This window comes from Nicotiana sylvestris, chromosome 11 (genome assembly GCF_000393655.2).
Source record: "Nicotiana sylvestris chromosome 11, ASM39365v2, whole genome shotgun sequence".
Classification (NCBI taxonomy): domain Eukaryota; kingdom Viridiplantae; phylum Streptophyta; class Magnoliopsida; order Solanales; family Solanaceae; genus Nicotiana; species Nicotiana sylvestris.
In genome coordinates, this window is record NC_091067.1 from 31,320,385 (window position 1) to 31,339,841 (window position 19,457).

At 36.1% G+C, this 19,457-nt stretch overlaps 1 protein-coding gene across 1 annotated transcript; it reads right to left on the reverse strand.

The window, feature by feature from the left end:
* Nucleotides 1-12,488: 12,488 nt before the first annotated feature.
* LOC138880892 (uncharacterized) lies at nt 12,489-18,674 on the reverse strand. Its single transcript, XM_070161076.1, has 2 exons — nt 18,039-18,674; nt 12,489-12,557 (listed from the first exon to the last, which is right to left on the reverse strand). Exons 1-2 carry the CDS (start codon nt 18,672-18,674, stop codon nt 12,489-12,491), a joined length of 705 nt encoding a protein of 234 aa, XP_070017177.1.
* Nucleotides 18,675-19,457: the final 783 nt, after the last annotated feature.

Sequence of the window (19,457 nt, forward strand, 5' to 3'; positions counted from 1 at the left end):
ATGAGCTGGATAGTAGTCTGATATGTAGAATAATAACTACTTACGTTGGGCAAAAGATTGTGATAGTAGATTAAACGAAAAGTGGCTCCTAAATGCACAAACGACACCAAATGATGATTATGATAACAGATTAAATGAAAAGTGACTCCTAAATGCACAAGCATCACCAATTTGATATAATATACAATTCTCTTTATAATAAACCAGTCTGCAGGTATATTCTGAAAACATGGTGTATAATGAACAAAGCACAGAGAAACAGAGTCAAGTGATAAGTAAAAAAGCAAAGTACCTAACCACAACCAATGAAAGTTATTATTTATATTCTGATTGTTCAAATCCCTACAACTTTGGAGCTAAGTGGGTTCAAATGTCAATACAATTCCTAATTAATAAAGGAGACAAAAGAAAGTAGAAGTTAGTCACAGTGAAGGTGAAGTTGGTAAGAATTTTGATACATATACATATAGTCAGTGATCTTACTTTTAAGAGACAATAAATGCTCCTCATTTGTCCGGAGTTGAGATTGACTGTGTTGCAGCATAACTCCAATTCTTTCTGATTTTTCACAAAAGAATCAGTATGTAGAGTATTCTACAACAGTTAAGTGACAATGAATCTGATAGAAAAAGAAAGTTTAAAACAACCACCAAGTTTTTTAAGTACATCACCAAGCAAGTGTCCAAATGATATGAATACATGAGCTATAACACAGTTTTTTATTTTCTGTTAGTAATAGTTATATTATTCATCATGCAGTACTTATAATATTCTAAAATATTGGCATGAAATAACCTAATACTATTGATGCAAGAAAATGCATTTGGATTATCAAATAATATTGAAGCAAGAAAAAGAATGCAAGATAGATGAACAAAATGAGACAGAGATGGAATAGACTATACATACCATAGAAACAGTAAAATCAAATAGATACAACATTGATCTATTTGTTGCACATCAGAAAACTTTTCCATTTTTTAGAACATACAAAATTTAGCAAGGATTTTGCAAGCAAATAAGTTAACCCTTGGTTATTGCATAGCAAAGGTGCAAAAAAGTTGTTTCAACAAGAATCATTAAATGAACAATAAGCACACGGATAAAGATAAAAATACCTCTGTAACAATATTAGAGTAACTTCTAGGACTATGCAAAACCTCAAGCCAAATTGCCATGAATTATGTGAGCATAGTACAGAACAGAAGTTGGGGCCATCCTCTGGAACTATTTATGCAAAAGCTTTTTGAATGATTTCATCATATACTATATTGTAAGTTGAATGATTATCATCACTATCTGTTGTAGGTGGTCGAATTAATAGTTTTACACAATTGGAACTTTTTGCTCTTGATAGCGCTACGTAGAGCTGACCGTGTGAAAAAAACAGGTTCGCGTAAATAAACTCCCACGAAGTCCAACGTTTGACCTTGAGCTTTATTTATTGTCATAGCAAAATATAATCTCAAAGGAAATTGTGTTCTTTTGAAAGGAATAGGCAATTTTTCATCTGCCGATGATAATAATGGTATTCTAGGAATAAATACATGTGTATTCTTAAAGTTTTTAGTGGCAATTTTAGCACTTATAACATGTTTTCGAAGATCACAAGATATAAGTCGTGTACCATTGCATAAACCTTCACAGGGATTTAAATTTCGTAACAACATAACAGGACAATTCTTTTTCAAGGTTAATTTATGGGGAGGTAAACCAACAGGATATAAAGTATGCAAAAAATCTTCATATTGACTTTGATCGTTTACTTCAATAGTCTCATCAAATGCAACGTATAAGATCACCAGGAAATTGAGCTATGAGCAAATCATTTATTTCATCGACAAAGTCATTTTTGGTTGTCAGAATTACACGAGAAGTCATAGAAGATGCATCAGAAAAGCATGTATGTAGATTTGGATAAGTAACTCTAAACAACAGAACTAATGATTGATTTTCAGAAACGAAAGGGATAACAAAACAATCGGGGATTTCAATTTTGTCATGGCTATTTGTTTTTTCTTGTCCATTTCCTATTCTCATCAAATATTCACATAACGTAGGTGTGAGCACGTGATTTTTTCCCTATATGAATTACTCCCACAAATTCAAAACAAAAATAATTTTTCCATTGTTTGTAATTTTGTGGATTTTTGTGGCATTTTCTGTTATTGTTTGCATATTGTTTGTGCATGTTTGTCTTATTTAATTAGTGAAAATACAAAAAAATATGTTGCATTTGCATTTAGGATTTAACTTTACATTTTTAGGATTAATTAGTAATTAAGTTGTTTTATAAAAGGAAAATCACAAAAAAAAAAGTTTAATTTGCGCCTTTTAATTTTAATTTTGATTTCGAGTAGTTTTCTTTTAATTTGCTTGTTTAATTAATTGTGATAATTAATATTTAGGTTTAATTAGTGTTTTTGATAGGTTAATTAGGTTTTAAGATTTGATTTAGATTTTAATTTAATTTTGGAAAAAAGAAAAAGAAAAGAATTTTTGGAAAATTGATTTGAAATAAGGAAAAAGAAATGAAGAGATAGAAATTTGGGATGCTTTAAATTAATTTACCCAGGCCCAATGACTTCCATCCAAACCGGCCAACCCAACCCGTATTCCACCCTGACCCGGTCCGTTCCCCCACTAAACAAAACGACCCAGTTTAGATAGCCTAATCAGATCTCAGCCGTCTATATTATCTAATCTAACGGACGGGAACTGGGGGGGGGGGTTAATATATAAGTGTCTGAAATGTAACTCCCCCCTATCAAACTCGTCTCCTTCACCCCTCAGAGACTTCAAACCCTAATAGCCAGCTGCCCTGAAATCCCACCACCATCCGGTGGCGGCGCCACCCCTGTTCACCACCAAATTAACATCCTAGGACCCCTTCCCTCCCCTCATTCCAAATACCAACTCCACTTCCCTCGAATCACTCTAGAATCCCTCGAATTTTAGATCGAAGGGATGAACCCTAATTCCCAAATAGTTCCTGATTCGAGTTTGTTTGAAGATTTGGGCCTATTTTGATGTTATTTGTGTATTCTTATTAAGAACATACGATTAATATCATAGTTGGCCGGAAAATCCGAGAAGTTGAAGATTCAGACTCCTTTCCTCATTTGCTTGAGTCTCAATATGTATTTTCTTTTCTTCTTTTCGGTTTAATCTAGCTTTCATTTTTCTTTTCTATTTCTCTACATCTGTTTCTTCTTCTAGATTTCTTTTCCATTTTTTAGTTTTCCAGAATTTTGTATTTGTTTTTTGTTCATGCATGATTAGTCCTACATTTTTAGTATCATTAGCCTGTTAATTAACTGAGTTTACTAATTTAGTTAGTTCTAGTTAATAAACCGTTTAACTTAGATTTTAATGGCTGCCATGTTTGCATGCTTCTGGTACTCCAGACTTTAATTGGGCCAATTGTTTGTTTGGGTTTTAGGATCTCTGGCCCATTTAGAAGAGAAGGGAAGCCCGTTCACCTAGTTAACCCACTGGGTTTTGAAGGGTAATAAACAGGGGTATGAAGGATAATTTGGAGTAATTAGGTAGGGGAATCTATTTGTAACTACTTGGGAAGCTTCTAGGAAGCTGGGGAGGGGAATGTCTTGCAAAATTGAAAATTGAACTAAGGGTAATTAAGCTAAAATGAAAATTGGAGGAGTATAGAAGGGCAAATCTAATTTCCTTAGTGCTGCCCTATTCCCTTGCCTATAAAGGCACATTTTCTTGCCATTCAAGGCAAAGCTTAAGAGATAAAAATTCAGAAAATCCAAAAACGGCTAAAAAATTCATAATATCTACTATTCTATTGGTCTTTGATCTTATTCTGGAAATTTTTCTTTTTCTGAAGTTATCTATGATTCACCTAGGGCAAAAGATGGCTTAGTTTAGTTTTTCAAATACTGATTTTGAGCTGAATTTGGTGTTTGGAGTCTTGTTTCAATTCGAGTTTGGGGAGGATAAAATTCTGGAAATCAAACGGCTAACAAAAATACTGTTCTATTGCTTTCTTCTACAATTTTGAAGATTTTCAATCTCTGAAGAACTCCTCTTTTACCTGGGTGAAAAAATGGTTTAAAGAGTGAAGTTGGTTGAATTTTTGGAGGTTGCTTGATTGAGTCTTACTGCTGATTGTTGTTGCTGTATCTATTAGATTGGTTTGGTTTTAAAATCATTCTCAAGGTCATTTATTCCTCTTTGCTGTAACAGGTACATTCTCGAATCCTTGCAATGAAAATGTAAATGTTGAATGAAAGATGGTGTTTCAATGTCCAATTTCAACTCCCTTTTCAAAGTCTGATCTTAGAATTCTTGTTAGATGTCTGCAATTTAATTGAATTTGGTGTTGTCATGTAGTAGCTTGTAACTATAAAGTTTGGACTTTCATTTTTTTAGTAGCTTCATGTATATTGGAATGAATTTCCAGCTTTGTAGTGAGGGTCTGATGGCATGATATAGTGTGTTTGACAATAGCTTCATGTCTAAATTGCTCTTAAAGATGCTAAAATGATATTGTTTGGTGCGATTTGGGAAATGGTGCAGAAAGTAGGATGTTTAGATAATTGATTTAAGTATGAATGTTTGAAAGAAAACATGATTATTTGATTAGAGTTTCGGTGACTACAAATTTATAGTGTTGCAATGGTTATCATTTGGATGTGCTTGACTTAAAACGGTTTGGCTGGAGGGTCATTCTAATTCTGTAGGGCATACTGTCAGTTTTAAGCGGGGTTCATGAATTTCTTCAACCTTTTGTCTTGTTTGTGAGATTTTAATCAATCATATGGCAGCATTAGTTTTTGGTTTGCAAATACGAAATCCCCCCCTCTTTTGTTTGCATTCTCATTTCTATGCCTACATCAGTTTTATTTGCTTCTTTGGTTAATGTTTTCCTCCTCGTTGTGCTCTTCTAATCAGTAATGTTATCCTGTTATCATCACATTTTGAATTTTGTTTGCTTTTTGTTATTCTATGGGTTCGATACGCGACCCATTTGATATTCGACTTGAGCTTGCCTCATGAGAGCATGGCTCTCCGCTTGGGCTCAAATGAAATTTGTTGCGGAGCCCAGCACTCTGCGCCATGGTGATTCCATTGAGCCATTGGGCCTCGTTTCAGGCCAAGTCAAATTCTGGAATTGGTATAGAATGGACCTCGCTATTTTAGACTATGTTTTAATTAAAACTATGGCTCATTTGGATTTTCTAATTAGCAGGTCCTTGTAGTTAATTGAGGTGTGCCATTCAAAACAAATAATTTATGGCCCTCCGAACTTTAGTTTGAATTCCCTTTTAAGAATTTGAATTGAGGTGCGCCGCGCCAAATAAAATCTCAAATGCGTGGCCCTCATTTAATTATTTCTTTTAAAATCCTTAGAATTCGAGGCGTGTCATTTAGCAAATTTTCCATGGCCCTCACAAAGTTAAAAATGCGTAGTTGCTTTAGGCACGTTATTTTAATAATATTACCTTCCTAAACTCGGGTGCACATTTCATGTGACCCAAATCTAAATCTTAACAACGTCAAATAGAATATGTTTTAGACTGCGGGTGCATTTCATGTGGCGCGGTCAAAAGATGTGTTTTGGCTGACGTTGAAATCTTCCTTAAAAATGAATAAAAGTGGTTATAAAGTTAAAATGCACATAGGTTCAAACTACTCTAAAATCAGATAATAGGCCAATAATAACAGTTGAGCGAAGAGCAAATTGACCTTCTTCGTTTTTGGCATTTCTATATTCTGAAATAGTTCGCCAATTCAGTGCTTTATTTGTCGATTCAATCTTCCTGGAGAAGACTTGAAAAGGATTTCCCGAGCATGGTTGAGATTAATGTGAAAATCAGAATGCCGAATCCACATTATTTGGAAACGAAAGACCCCTAGAACCACGAAACTCGGGAATGCCTAACACCTTCTCCCAGGTTAACAGAATTTCTTACCCGGATTTCTGGTTCGCGGACTATAATACAGAGTCAATCTTTTCCTCGATTCGGGATTTGAACCGGTGACTTGGGACACCATAAATTTTCCAAGTAGCGACTCTGAATCTTTTAATAATATAACCCCGTTTTGATTGTCCTTTAATTGAAAAAACTCCCTTATACCCTTTCGGGGTGTAGGAAAAAGGAGGTGTGATAGCTCTGGTAGAGACAAGAACCCAAAATCTCTGGTTCAGGGGTCAGAATTTGAGCTTAGATAATTTGTTATGGTCGGCTTTATTTATTATCTGATTTTGTTACATGTTTGGGCCTAATGCGCTAAATGTTGCTTTTACCGCTTTGATATTCTGTGAAGTATATATAAACTGCTATGAAACCCTTCCTCTCTCCGAGTCTTCTAAATCATGGAGAAAGGTGCACTTCGTGTGACTTCTCTTCTATTAGAGTCATATCCCAAATTTTAGAACGAGGTTCAGATAAGTTGCAAAGCCGGTGAAGCTTCTGTATTTCCGGTAAGCTGCCCGCCCTCGGCTCGAGTTATCCGCTCGGGTAAGCCAGGTTTAGAACAATAAACCCAGGTTTTAAACCTAGTATTACACAACCTCATGCCGGATCCCTAATAGGAACGCTTGTTTGCATCACGTGCATCTGACTTTGGGGACTCAATACAGGGGTTGAGTCCATCTAGGACAGGTGTACCCAAAATAATAGACCATCTTGATGCATCCTATGTGCTACATGTTGCATTTCTTCAAGGGTAAAAGGGTCATTTGGCAGACCAATGATAATTGAGGGTGAATGAAAAAAGAAAAAAAAAGAAGAGGTTGAAGTATAAAATTGAAGCAAGTGGGGCCCAGTTATAATTTTCTTTCACACTTTTTCAAGAAAAACCAAAAAAATGAAAATGAAAAATCCAAAAAAAAAAGAGTTTGCACTTTTCCCCTTTTTTTTAAAAATAAAAAATAAAAAAAAAAGAGGAAAAAGAAAATCCAAAAAGAGTTTACATATTTCATCACTTTTCAAAAAGACAAAAATACATTTTCTCTAAGTTATTTGTTAATTTTATTTCCTGCCCGTATCCAATCTGCCGAACTACGCATACATGATTCTTGTCTTTCAGGGCGTGATATGTAGGCAACCCACATAGGGTCCGGTCTTCCTAGTAAATCTTAGGTTCTTGGCTTTGCGGTGTCTTAACCAAATTTTACACTTCTAGCCACCTTTTGGCCAAATAAGCCATTTTGCAAAAATAGTCTCAATCATGTCTTGCATGTGTCTAATAGGGAGTGTTATTATCTCACATAGTGATGGTTAAAGTTTTCTCATACAGGTGTGGGTCTATTTACCGGAGTTTGAGCATGGCAGACGCCCTAGGACCATCCAGTCAGGATCACTCATTCAGGAGTTTGCTTGAGGAGATTTTCTTTCTGTTTTAGTCTGTTGTTCTTTTTTAGTGTCATCTTTTACCTTCTAGTTTTGTATAGTAATGTCGAGTCTTTTAGATAATGTTAGAGTTTGTCATAGTCTAGTTAAGTTTGCCGAGTCTTTTATTATTATATTTCTTATTTTGTATTTGAAAATGGGTTGCAAGTCAAAAAAGCAACAAAAAAAAAAGAAGAAATTTTGTGTTTTTATATTTCCGTTAGAAGTTTTCTTTAGAATACTAATTCTAGGAATTAAAAAAAAATATCATTTGAGGCGGTTTTTTCTTTAGGCAATGAATATCTAGAACTTAAAATAAAAATTGCTTTTACATTTCCTTTTAGTACATTAAGAGCAAAAAAATTCAAAAAAAAAGAGAAGAGAATTTTCTTTTAGTACCTCTTTAAGAGTTTTCTTTTAAGATATTAATTCCAAAAATTCAAAAAGATTTTATTTTGGGGTTCTTCTTTAGGAAATTAACGAAAAAATGAAAAAAAAATTCTTTTATTTTCACTAGAACTTTAGGATATTGTACATAGAAAAGAAACATACTTTATCTTTTGTTTATCTTTAAAGTTTTTTCTTTAGGTAATCAAAAACTGAAATCCAAAAATATCTTTTATCTTGTTCATTTCTCGATTCGAAATCTTTTTTCAGGGATATCAAATGAAAATTCAAAATATTTTTCTGTGGTTTACTCTTTAAATTTCATTCCTAAAAAAAAATTTTTAAAAAAAATATTTTTCTCTTCTAGGATTTTTCCTTAATAGAGTATTTGTTTCAAAAGGAAAAAAAAAGAAAAAAAAATGCCCGTTAAGCTTGAGTTTAGAATAGGTCATAGAACATTAAGTCTAGAAAATTCGAAAAAAAAAAGATTTGCTCCTTTTATTTCTCTTTTCTCATCAGAGTAGTCATTAAGGTAAAAAGAAAAAAAATAAAATGTCAGTTTGTTTACTTTAGTCCCATTCTTCCAGAACTACGCAAATATCTGATTCATGCGGGGTCATGATACGTAGGCAACAACCTACATAGGATTCGATCGAATCATTTTTTTATTAGTAAAAGGAAAAAAGATAAAAAAAAAGAAGGACAAAAAAAGGAAAAAAGGAAAAGAAGAAAAAAAGGTTGAAGTTATGGGACGTGAGAAATGAGAGGAAAGAAAAGAGTGATAATTAGAAGGGAAAAGAGGAAGGAAAATGAGCAAGAAAGTGCTAGAAAACCAAAGAAAAGAGAGGTTGAAATAAACAAATTGGGATGATGCCAACTGACCTTTGTACCCTCGAAGTCATTTTAGAACCGAATAACTGTGGCTAAGTGCATTGCATATAAAGTGAGATTATCTTATGTTAAATGCCCTAACGCTAACGTGATAGCTTCATTTTGTTATATTCATAGCAGAAGGGTGGTTGGTTTGTGGTTTTTAAAGTGGTAACTCTTCTCTACAATACAAAGTCAAAAGGCAATGGAGAACAACAACAAAACTGAGTTGGTTGATATCGGTGCCCGAAAGCAGTTGGTTGAACATGACAATGGGTTGGTTGAAGAGGTAAAAATGTTAAGACAACACATGGCGGACATATACCAGGCTTGGATGACTGGGAAGACACCACCCTCGCCACTACCTAGCTTCCTAGATGCTGCCCTTACCCAAACTCCGGACACAATGCCAGATGATCCTCCATACTCTCCAGATCCACCCGTTTGTCACAGCTTTCCCAACCACCCTAGTAGCTCCATAACTCGTCCTCCAACTATCTTTTCCCAAAAGTGCCCTCCTGTCACATCCACTATACCCGACAATGAACACCCACTCAAAGCTTATGATGCCCAATATTACCCCTCAGAGGTTGCCCACAAAGTTCCCAACTCATACAAGCAAGGCCCGCGGGATGAGCCTCATGTTGAAAATAAAAAGTTCACAGGAAGAGAAGGGCAAGATGGGATACCCAGGAGGCTGAAAGGCATAGAACAATCCTTAAAGAACAAGCAAGGAATAAGAGACCAGGGTAGCATGGCTTACAAAGACTGTCTGTGTCCCCTGACGTTTGCCTGCATGCAGGATTCAAAGTGTCAAAATTTAACTTGTATGATGGGTGTGGAGATCCGGCAGCCCACCTGAGGGTTTATTGCAGTAAAACGAGATGTGTTGGAGAGAAAGATGACTTGTTGATGGCCTATTTCAGTAAGAGCTTGACTGGGACAGCTTTGGAATGGCATAATCGTCAAGATGTTGGTAAGTGGCCTACATTGGGTGACATGACTCAAGATTTTGATCGATACTTTCAATACAAATCAGGTGTTACCCCAGACCGCTCCTCTCTATCTAAAATCAAAAAGAAGCCGGAGGAAAGCTTTATGGAGTTTGGGCTCAGATGGAGGGAGCAAGATGCTCGAGTCAATACCCCGATTGGTGAAGAAGAAATGGTTGAGCTTTTCCTAAAAGCCTAAGGGCCCACCTACTTCAGTCATTTGATCCCGGCCTTGGGAAAGCCTTTCAATGATGTGTTAAAAAAGGGGGAGATGTTAGAAGAGGGAATCAAGTCAGGCAAAATCATGAGTTGTTCGGCATTGAAAGATACTACGAAAGACATTCAGAACATCCCAGTAAGTTTGGGTGGAAGAAAGAGAAATAGAAAAAATGATCCGCTGGGCATTCCTGCTCAATACTTTCAGCCTCGACATCGGCCCCATGTATATCCTTGTGCACCAGATGACCCTTCCCAATGCTACTTCTCTCCACGGAACCCCCAAAGTCATACATCGCTTTTCCAGTACCCAGCTCCACAAAATGCCTATCCACCCCCACGAGCCTACCGAAACCCTCCTGGATTAGGTTTTCGGCCCAATCAAGCATTTAAGAACGAGAGGTTGCAGAAGAAGAAAACCTTCACTCCATTGGGAGAGTCATATGCCAGTCTGTTCTAGAGGCTAAGGAAATTGGACATGTTGAAGCCGATTCAGATAAAAATGCCTAACCCTCTTCCAAAGAAGTTTGATTTTTCTCAAAGGTGCGCATATTGCTCAGATGCCCCGGGGCATGACATAGAGAAGTGTTGGAATTTGAAGAAAGCAATTCAGAAACTTATTGATGCAGGTGACATTGTCGTACAAAATCTAGATGCAGCAAACACTAGCCAAAGTCCATCGCCTGTGCATAATGAGACACATATGGTGGATATGATTTATTGTGAAAAGTAATGTGAGAATTCTTCTGGGAGCCTTGGAGGTCCACGTGCTACTAAGCTTTCAGCGCTATCAGAGGTTGATCTTAAGAACGAGCCGGCAAAAGGAACCCAAAAGCAATTTGTTAAGAACAATGTGATGAAGATTTGTGAAGTTCCTAGTATTGTTGATGCAAAATTCAGTGGCTAAGATACCGTGTTTGGTAATTGGAAAGACGCTCCATTTCTTAGTCAGCCGGAGAGGAGTTTTGGTGGTTTAGTTTGTTGTCATTTCTGTTGTACGGGTTATTTCAGGGTTGTAATCCGGATATTATCTTGTGACTCAAACCCTTCTATCCTTTTATTTTGTATAGTTCCTTTAGTCGTAGTATCTCATTCAGTGTTACCCAGGTTTGTTCTAGGGTTGTACCCCGGTTTATTTTGCTTGTTTTGTTATTCGAACCGTTTCACCATCTGTCTAATGCAATTTCCTGTCTTTTGTTATTTTCAGTCATTTTCTTTGTTTAGTTCTCTTCTATCCTTTCATTTTGTCTTATGTCTAATGCTGGTTCTAGTGACATGACATGCATGCAAAATTCTAGGCCTGGTCTTAAAAGTCAGTTTAGTCATGAAACAATGAAACAATTTTGAAGATGATAGGGACATTTGAGGGAAATAAGTAAAGGCATTTTGTGATCACTTCAAGCCCGAATTGTGAAACTGGGGCAGATAGAACATAAAGAAACCCTATTGAAATGCATCATGCCGCATCGGGTTGAAGCTAAAGGCAAGTTTGCACAAATTGATAGGGGCCGTTCGTGGTAATGAGAGTGAGAGTGTTGTCCAATGGTGCTTTGTATTTAGCAGATGTCGAAGGCAAATGTGTGGATATGGCTATCAATTCTAATGCAGTCAAAAGATATTATGTATGATTGCTTTGATTAAATTGTGTTTGTTTGTACTTGGCATATTTTGAAGATTGGAATGACAAAGACATTTTGTTCTGCTATCTAAACACTTTATCCTTTGTTACCCCTTTTGAGTCTTATTTATTTTCTTTCATACCCCTCTTTTGGAATCAGTAGCAAAGTTCAGAAACAAGCGCAAAAGATAAGTAAAGGAAAAGAGAAAAAAAGAAAGAAAAAGAGAGAAAAAAAAGAAGAAAAAAAAGAAAAAAACACAAAACACCAAAAAGAGAAAAAAAAGAAGAAGACAAGAAGAGAAAGAGAAGAGAAAAGAAAATAAAAATCACAACAACAAAGCAATTTCTATGACATGAACTACGTTCGACCTGATTCCATTAAGGATACGTAGGCAGCCTCACGGTTCGGTCACATCAAAGTAAAAATCCAAAGTCCCCAAGCAAAAAACCTGGGGCAGAAGTTTGTGTTTGTTGTAAGAAATCTGATTCCGAAAGTTGTAATTTTGAACCCATTTGAATTGTTTTGAGCCTTTGATACCCTTTCTTTCTAACTCTATCCAAAAACCCACATTACGGTCCAAAGAAAGACATTCCGATCAGTCTTTGAGAGATGCCAAGTCAAGCAGGTAGTGGTGATTCATATCAGGGGCAACACTCCAGTCCGAACAAGGAAAATAAAAAATGAGAGTCTTATTGGTGAAAACCCTCACAGGCACCGTAAGGCAATGGAAATCTGAGAGAAATAAAAAAATAAGAGAGTCTTATTTGTGAAAACCTTCACGAGCACCTTGAGGTGACTGTAAGTTGATAGAAAGAATGAAATGAGAGAGGCTTGATGGTGAAAACCCTTTGGGCACTACAAGTCGAATAAGGATCATGAATCGGATTGGATAATCAGAGCATTGAAGCCCAGTTTCACGGCGAAAAGGTACAACAAGAGTTAAACATCAGGATTGCTTGACAGAATAGGCCACAGGTGCATGTTATGGTCATTAGAGGTGATATCCACATCTGATAGGTTTCTACTTTGTAGCTTTCTTTTTAGGAATCATCTCTTTCCTTTATCCTTTGCTCTGTTCCTTTTGTTTTGTTTACTTCCTCTTCCTGAGTCTGTTTGGTCAAAACAAATGAGAAATGACTTCAAAATTTGCCACCAGCTTTCCAATTGCACAAAACGCGATCTGGCTAGCACATCACAGTGTCATAAGTCAGGAAAGAACAACAAGTGCACTGAGCTGGTAACAATCAACATGCTTTAGGATCCTTGTGAAATACAAAGGCTTGGTACATATCAATTCATGAACAATGCAATAGATAGAAGGTGTTAGGTGAAAGGATCAAAGGTATTTTCTGTGGTGGGATTGACAAAAGGTGGTTAACCAGTTACAAGCAAGGTCTTACAAGCAAAAATCAAAGTTATTATGGCAAGTGAATCAGCAATAGACCTCAAGGCCAAGGCTAGTGGTTTAAGTCAAGAAAGAGCAGCATACACACTGAGGGGGTGGCAATTGACGTGCTTTGGGATTCATGTGAGATACAAAGGTTTGGTAAATGTCAGTTCATGAGCAATGCAACAGATAGAGGATATTGGGTCTAAACGGAGAAGAGGATATTGAGATAGAGGATATTGGGCCTGACTGCTGAACTTGATTGCTTTGGGAGAAGAAAATTTTCTTTGTTTTGTCTATTTTTGTTGAAATCACGCACCCACTTGGAGAACATGGAGAAGCAGTTCAAGTTCAGCAGTCAGGCGCCCACCTGGAGAGCACGAGAATACAGTTCAAGTTCAGCAGTCAGGCGCCCACATGGAGAGCACGGAAATACAATTCAAATTCAGCAATCAAGCGCCCACCTGGAGAGCACGGGAATACAATTCAAGTTTAGCAGTCAAGCGCCTACCTGGAGAGCACGAGAATACAATTCAAGTTCAGTAGTCAGGCGCCCACCTAGAGAGCACAGGAATACAATTCAAGTTCAGCAGTCAGGCGCCCACCTGGAGAGCACGGGAATACAATTCAAGTTCAGCAGTCAGGCGCCTACCTGGAGAGCACGGGAATACATTTCAAAGTTCAGCAATCAGACGTCCACCTAGAGAAAAGGGAAAGCATCTCAGATTACAATTTAAATCGACAACAAAGGGACTTCATCGGGAGAATACAAGTCAACAAGAATCACAAGATCAAGTTTGAAGATATAGATAGAGCTTTTGTAATTAATAGATCATAGTTTAGTCTAGCTTCTTTTTATTTTATCATGGTGTAATAAGGGGTTCAGTAAGCAGCAGCAGCAACAACAGTGAAATCACAGCTTCATGGTAGTCCCAGCTACCAAAACTTCCCAAACTATACTGACCTGATTCCTTTATAGCCAAGGTTATGTAGGCATCCTCAAAAGCAGGGTGCGGTCAAATCTTTCAAAAATGCTTCCCACGGAGTATTCAAACGGGCAAAATCGCTCGTATACACTCACTTTATCTTTACACGAAAACTCTTTATGTTTCCGAGCAAAGAGGGGCAGCTGTGAGCACGTAATTTTTGCCCTATATGAATTACTCTCACAAATTCAAAACAAAAATAATTTTTCCATTGTTTGCAATTTTGTAGATTTTTGTGGCATTTTGTGTTATTGTTTGCATCTTGTCTGTGCATGTTTGTCTTATTTAATTAATGAAAAATACAAAAAACAAATATGTTGCATTTTCATTTAGGATTTAACTTTACATTTTTAGGAATTAATTAGTAATTTTATAAAAGGAAAATCACAAAAAAAGAGTTTAATTTGCGCTTTTTAATTTTAATTTTGATTTTGAGTAGTTTTCTTTTAATTTGCTTGTTTAATTAATTGTGATAATTAGTATTTAGGTTTAATTAGTGTTTTTGATAGGTTAATTAGGTTTTAGGATTTGATTTAGATTTTAATTTAATTTTGGAAAAAAGAAGAAGAAAAGTATTTTTGGAAAATTGATTTGAAATAATGAAAAGGAAATGAAGAGATAGAAATTTGGGCTGCTTTAAGTTAATTTACCCAAGCCCAATGACTTCCCCTCCGAAACCCGGCCAACCCAACCCATATTCCACCCTGACCTGGTCCGTTCCCCCCACTAAACAAAACGACCCCGTTTAGATAGCCTAATCAAATCTCAGCCGTCTATGTTATCTGATCTAACAGACGGGAACTGGGGATGTTTTAATATATAAGTGTCTGAAATGTGACTCCCCCCTATCAAACTCGTCTCCTTCACCCCTCATAGACTTTAAACCCTAATAGCCAGCCTCCCTAAAATCCCACCACCATCTGGTGGCGGCGCCACCCCCGTTCACAACCAAACTAACACCCTAGGACCCCTTCCCTCCCCTCATTCTGAATACCAACTCTACTTCCCTCGAATCACTCCAGAATCCCTCGAATTTTAGATCGAAGGGATGAACCCTAATTCCCAAATAGTTCCTGATTCGAGTTTGTTTGAAGATTTGGGCCTATTTTGATGTTATTCGTGTGTTCTTATGAAGAACACACGATTAATATTATAGTTGGCCGGAAAATCCGAGAAGTTGAAGATTCAGACTCCTTTCCTCATTTGCTTGAGTCTCAGTAGGTATTTTCTTTTCTTCTTTTCGGTTTAATCTAGCTTTCATTTTTCTTTTTCTATTTCTCTGCATCTGTTTCTTCTCCTGGATTTCTTTTTCATTTTTTAGTTTTCCAAAATTTTTGTATTTGTTTTTTGTTCATGCATGATTAGTCCTACATTTTTAGTATCATTAGCCTGTTAATTAACTGAGTTTATTAATTTAGTTAGTTCTAGTTAATAAACTGTTTAGCTTAGATCTTAATGGCCGCCATATTTGCATGCTTCTGGTACTCCAGACTTTAATTGGGTCAATTGATTGTTTGGGTTTTAGGATCTCTGATCCATTCAGAAGAGAAGGGCAGCCCGTTAACCTAGTTAACCCACCGGGTTTTAAAGGGTAATAAACCGGGGCATGGGGGGTAATTTAGGGTAATTAGGCAGGGGAATCTATTTGTAACTGCTTGGGAAACTTCTAGGAAGCGGGGGAGGGGACTGTCTTGCAATATTGAAAATTGGACTAAGGGTAGCTAAGGTAAAATGAAAATTGGAGGAGGGTAGAAGGGAAAATCTAATTTCCCTAGTGCTGCTCTATTCCATTGCCTATAAAGGCACATTTTCTTGCCATTCAAGGCAGAGCTTAAGAGATAAAAATTCAGAAAATCCAAAAACGGCTAAAAAATTCATAAAATCTATTGTTCCATTGGTCTTTGATCTCATTCTGAAATTTTTTCTTTTTCTGAAGTTATCTATGATTCACCGGGGTAAAAGATAGCTTAGTTTGGTTTTTCAAATACTGATTTTGAGCTGAATTTGGTGTTTGGAGTCTTGTTTCAATTCGAGTTTGGGGAGGATAAAAATTCTGGAAATCAAACGGCTAAAAAAATATTGTTCTATTGCTTTCTTCTACAATTTTTAAGATTTTCAATCTCTGAAGAACTCCTATTTTACCTGGGGTGAAAAAATGGTTTAAAGAGTGAAGTTGGTTGAATTTTTAGAGGCTGCTTGATTGAGTCTTACTGCTGATTGTTGCTGCTGTATCTACTAGATTGGTTTGGTTTTAAAATCATTCTCAAGGTCATTTATTCCTCTTTGCTGTAACAGGTACATTCTCGAATCCTTACAATGGAAATGTAAATGTTGAATGAAAGGTGGTGTTTCAATGTCCAATTTCAGTTGCCTTTCCAAAGTCTGATCTTAGAATTCTTGTTAGATGTCTGCAATTTTAATTGAATTTGGTGTTGTCATGTAATAGCTTGTAACTATAAAGTTTGGACTTTTATTTTTTTAGTAGCTTCATGTATATTGGAATGAATTTCCAGCTTTGTAGTGAGGGTCTGATGGCATGATATAGCTGTGTTTGACAATAGCTTCATGTCTAAATTGCTCTTAAATATGCTAAAATGATATTGTTTGGTGCGATTTGGGAAGTGGTGCAGAAAGTAGGATGTTTAGATAATTGATTTAAATATGAATGTTTGAAAGCAAGCATGATTATTTGATTAGAGTTTCGGTGCCTACAAATTTATAGTGTTGCAATGGTTATCATTTGGATGGGCTTGACTTAAAACGGTTTGGCTGGAGGGTCATTCTAATTCTGTAGGGCATACTGTCAGTTTTAAGAGGGATTCATGAATTTCTTCAACCTTTTGTCTTGTTTGTGAGATTTTAATCTATCATATGGCAGCATTAGTTTTTGGTTTGCAAATATGAAATCCCCCTCTCTTTTGTTTGCATTATCATTTCTATGCCTACATCAGTTTTGTTTGTTTTTTTGGTTAATATTTTCCTCCTCGTTGTACTCTTCTAATCAGTAATGTTATTCTGTTGTGATCACATTTTGAATTCTGTTTACTTTTTGTTATTCTATGGGTTCGATACGCGACCCATTTGATATTCGATTTGAGCTTGCCTCATGAGAGCTGGGCTCTCCGCTTGGGCTCAAATGAAATTTGTTGCGGAGCCCAGCACTCTGCGCCATGGTGATTCCATTGAGCCATTGGGCCTCGTTTCAGGCCAAGTCAAATTCTGGAATTGGTATAGAATGGACCTCACTTAGTCTTAATTTTAGACTCCCTTTTAATTAAAACTATGTCTCCTTTGGTTTTTCTAATTAGCAGGTCCTTGTAGTTAATTGAGGTGTGCCATTCAAAACAAATAATTTATGGCCCTCCGAACTTTAGTTTGATCTCCCTTTTAAGAATTGGAATTGAGGTGCGCCGCGCCAAATAAAATCTCAATTGTGTGGTCCTCATTTAATTATTTCTTTTAAAATCCTTAGAATTCGATGTGTGCCATTTAGCAAATTTTTCATGGCCCTCGCAAAGTTAAAAATGCGTAGTTGCTTTAGGCACGTTATTTTAATAATATTACCTTCCTAAACTCGGGTGCACATTTCATGTGACCCAAATCCAAATCTTAACAACGTCAAATAGAATATGTCTCAGACTGCGGGTGCATTTAATGTGGCGCGGTCAAAAGATGTGTTTTGCTGACGTTGAAATCTTCCTTAAAAATGAATAAAAGCGGTTATAAAGTTAAAATGCACATAGGTTCAAAATGTTCTAAAATCAGATAATAGGCCAATAATAACAGTTGAGCGACCGTGCTAGAACCACGGAACTCAGGAATGCCTAACACCTTCTCCCGGGTTAACAGAATTCCTTACCCTGATTTCTGGTTCGCGGATTGTAATACAGAGTCAATGTTTTCCTCGATTCGGGATTTGAACCGGTGACTTGGGACACCATAAATTTCCCAAGTGGCGAATCTAAATCTTTTAATAATATAACCCCGTTTTGATTGTCCTTTAATTGGAAAAACTCCCTTATACCCTTTCGGGATGTAGGAAAAAGGAGGTGTGACAGTAAGATCTGTTTTTGCACGCATATTCTCTGATAGTTGTAGTTTTTCGAGTTGATTCCAAATTTCAGAATATAATAAGCTTTCTTGAATAAAATCTTCTTCTTTTTTCCGCTCCTAACAACTGGGAGAGTTTGTCTAAAATCACCACAAAAAACGATCACTTTTCCTCCAAATAGAGCATTTGTATCCATTAAATCCTTCATCAGAATATCAAAAGTTTCTATCACTTTCTTTTTTGCCATAGATACTTCATCCCCGACAATTAGTTTTGCATCACATATTAAAGTTGCAAGTGTTTGCTTACTAATGTTGCAAGAATATTGTTCATCGATATCAATAGGAAATTTAAAATGGGAGTGAGCAGTTCGTCCTCCTAGGAGGATCGAAGCTGCAACACCTGAACTTGCAGTTGCTAAAGTGACAAAACCTTTTGATCGTACAACAGCTAATAAAGCACGGTATAGAAAAGTTTTTCCGGTTCCTCCAGGTCCATCAATGAAAAATGCTCCTGATTTGTTAGAAAATATTCTATTAAGAATCGTGTCATACGCTTTTCGTTGTTCAGTTTTTAATTTTCTCTCTAGAAGCAAATCTTCTTCTCTAACAATGATGTTTCTTTCAAAATGACAGTCATTGGTTTCTCTCACAGCAACTGAAGGTTTAATTTTCTCAGGAATCAGATTATATTCATTGATATCATGTCCCATCAAATGCAAAATATCATTGATATGATTTAAAGCCATAAAACAAATATCTTTAGCATTCATGTTAGGTAGAATCTTAAAATCTTCGGACATTGAATCTTCAAATTATTTCCAAAGTTCTGTTGGATTAGCAGGATTACAATACACTAATAATGTTGCAAACAAATGCCTTAAACTATATGGCATTTGATAATTTGTAGCTTCAAACATATATTCAGCCAAGTTGTTATCACAGTGTAACAATCTTCTTTTTTTCTGCGGCCTCTCTAAATGTACTACAACATTTGCCGTCAACTTTACATAAGTCCTGATATGATTTTGGTCCTCTAACGTTCATCAATAATAATCTAATATAATATCTTTGTCCTTCTGTTGGATGACATATTACAACACGTCCAATTACAGTACGTTGTTTTCGACGTGTCCCCATTTTTTCCTTAGGTGACCATACAAAGTACTCTAGAAATTCTTTATATAATAATAACAGTTGCATAACATCTTTATCTGTTCTATTCATAACAAAAAATTCAGTTAACATTGTTTTTCGAATCATTGGATTACTCAATATTCTATCAACATTTTTAATACTTTTAAAAGAGATAAATTATTGTCCTTCCAAATGTAATTGAAGGTGAAAAACACTTGGAGTCATTTCACTAATGGGAAAACCAAATAATCGCATGCAGCTTTTGGAGGAGAAACCCATCTAGCAGATTGATATTCTTTTATTTCATCTATGCCTGTATCTGTATCATTATCATGTATATGAAATGCAATTTTATCGTGTCCTTTGCAAATATATTTGTAAATATATTTCATTACTTTGATATCAGAACAAACTTCAACATTCATATGATAATTATACTTGCATAGCAA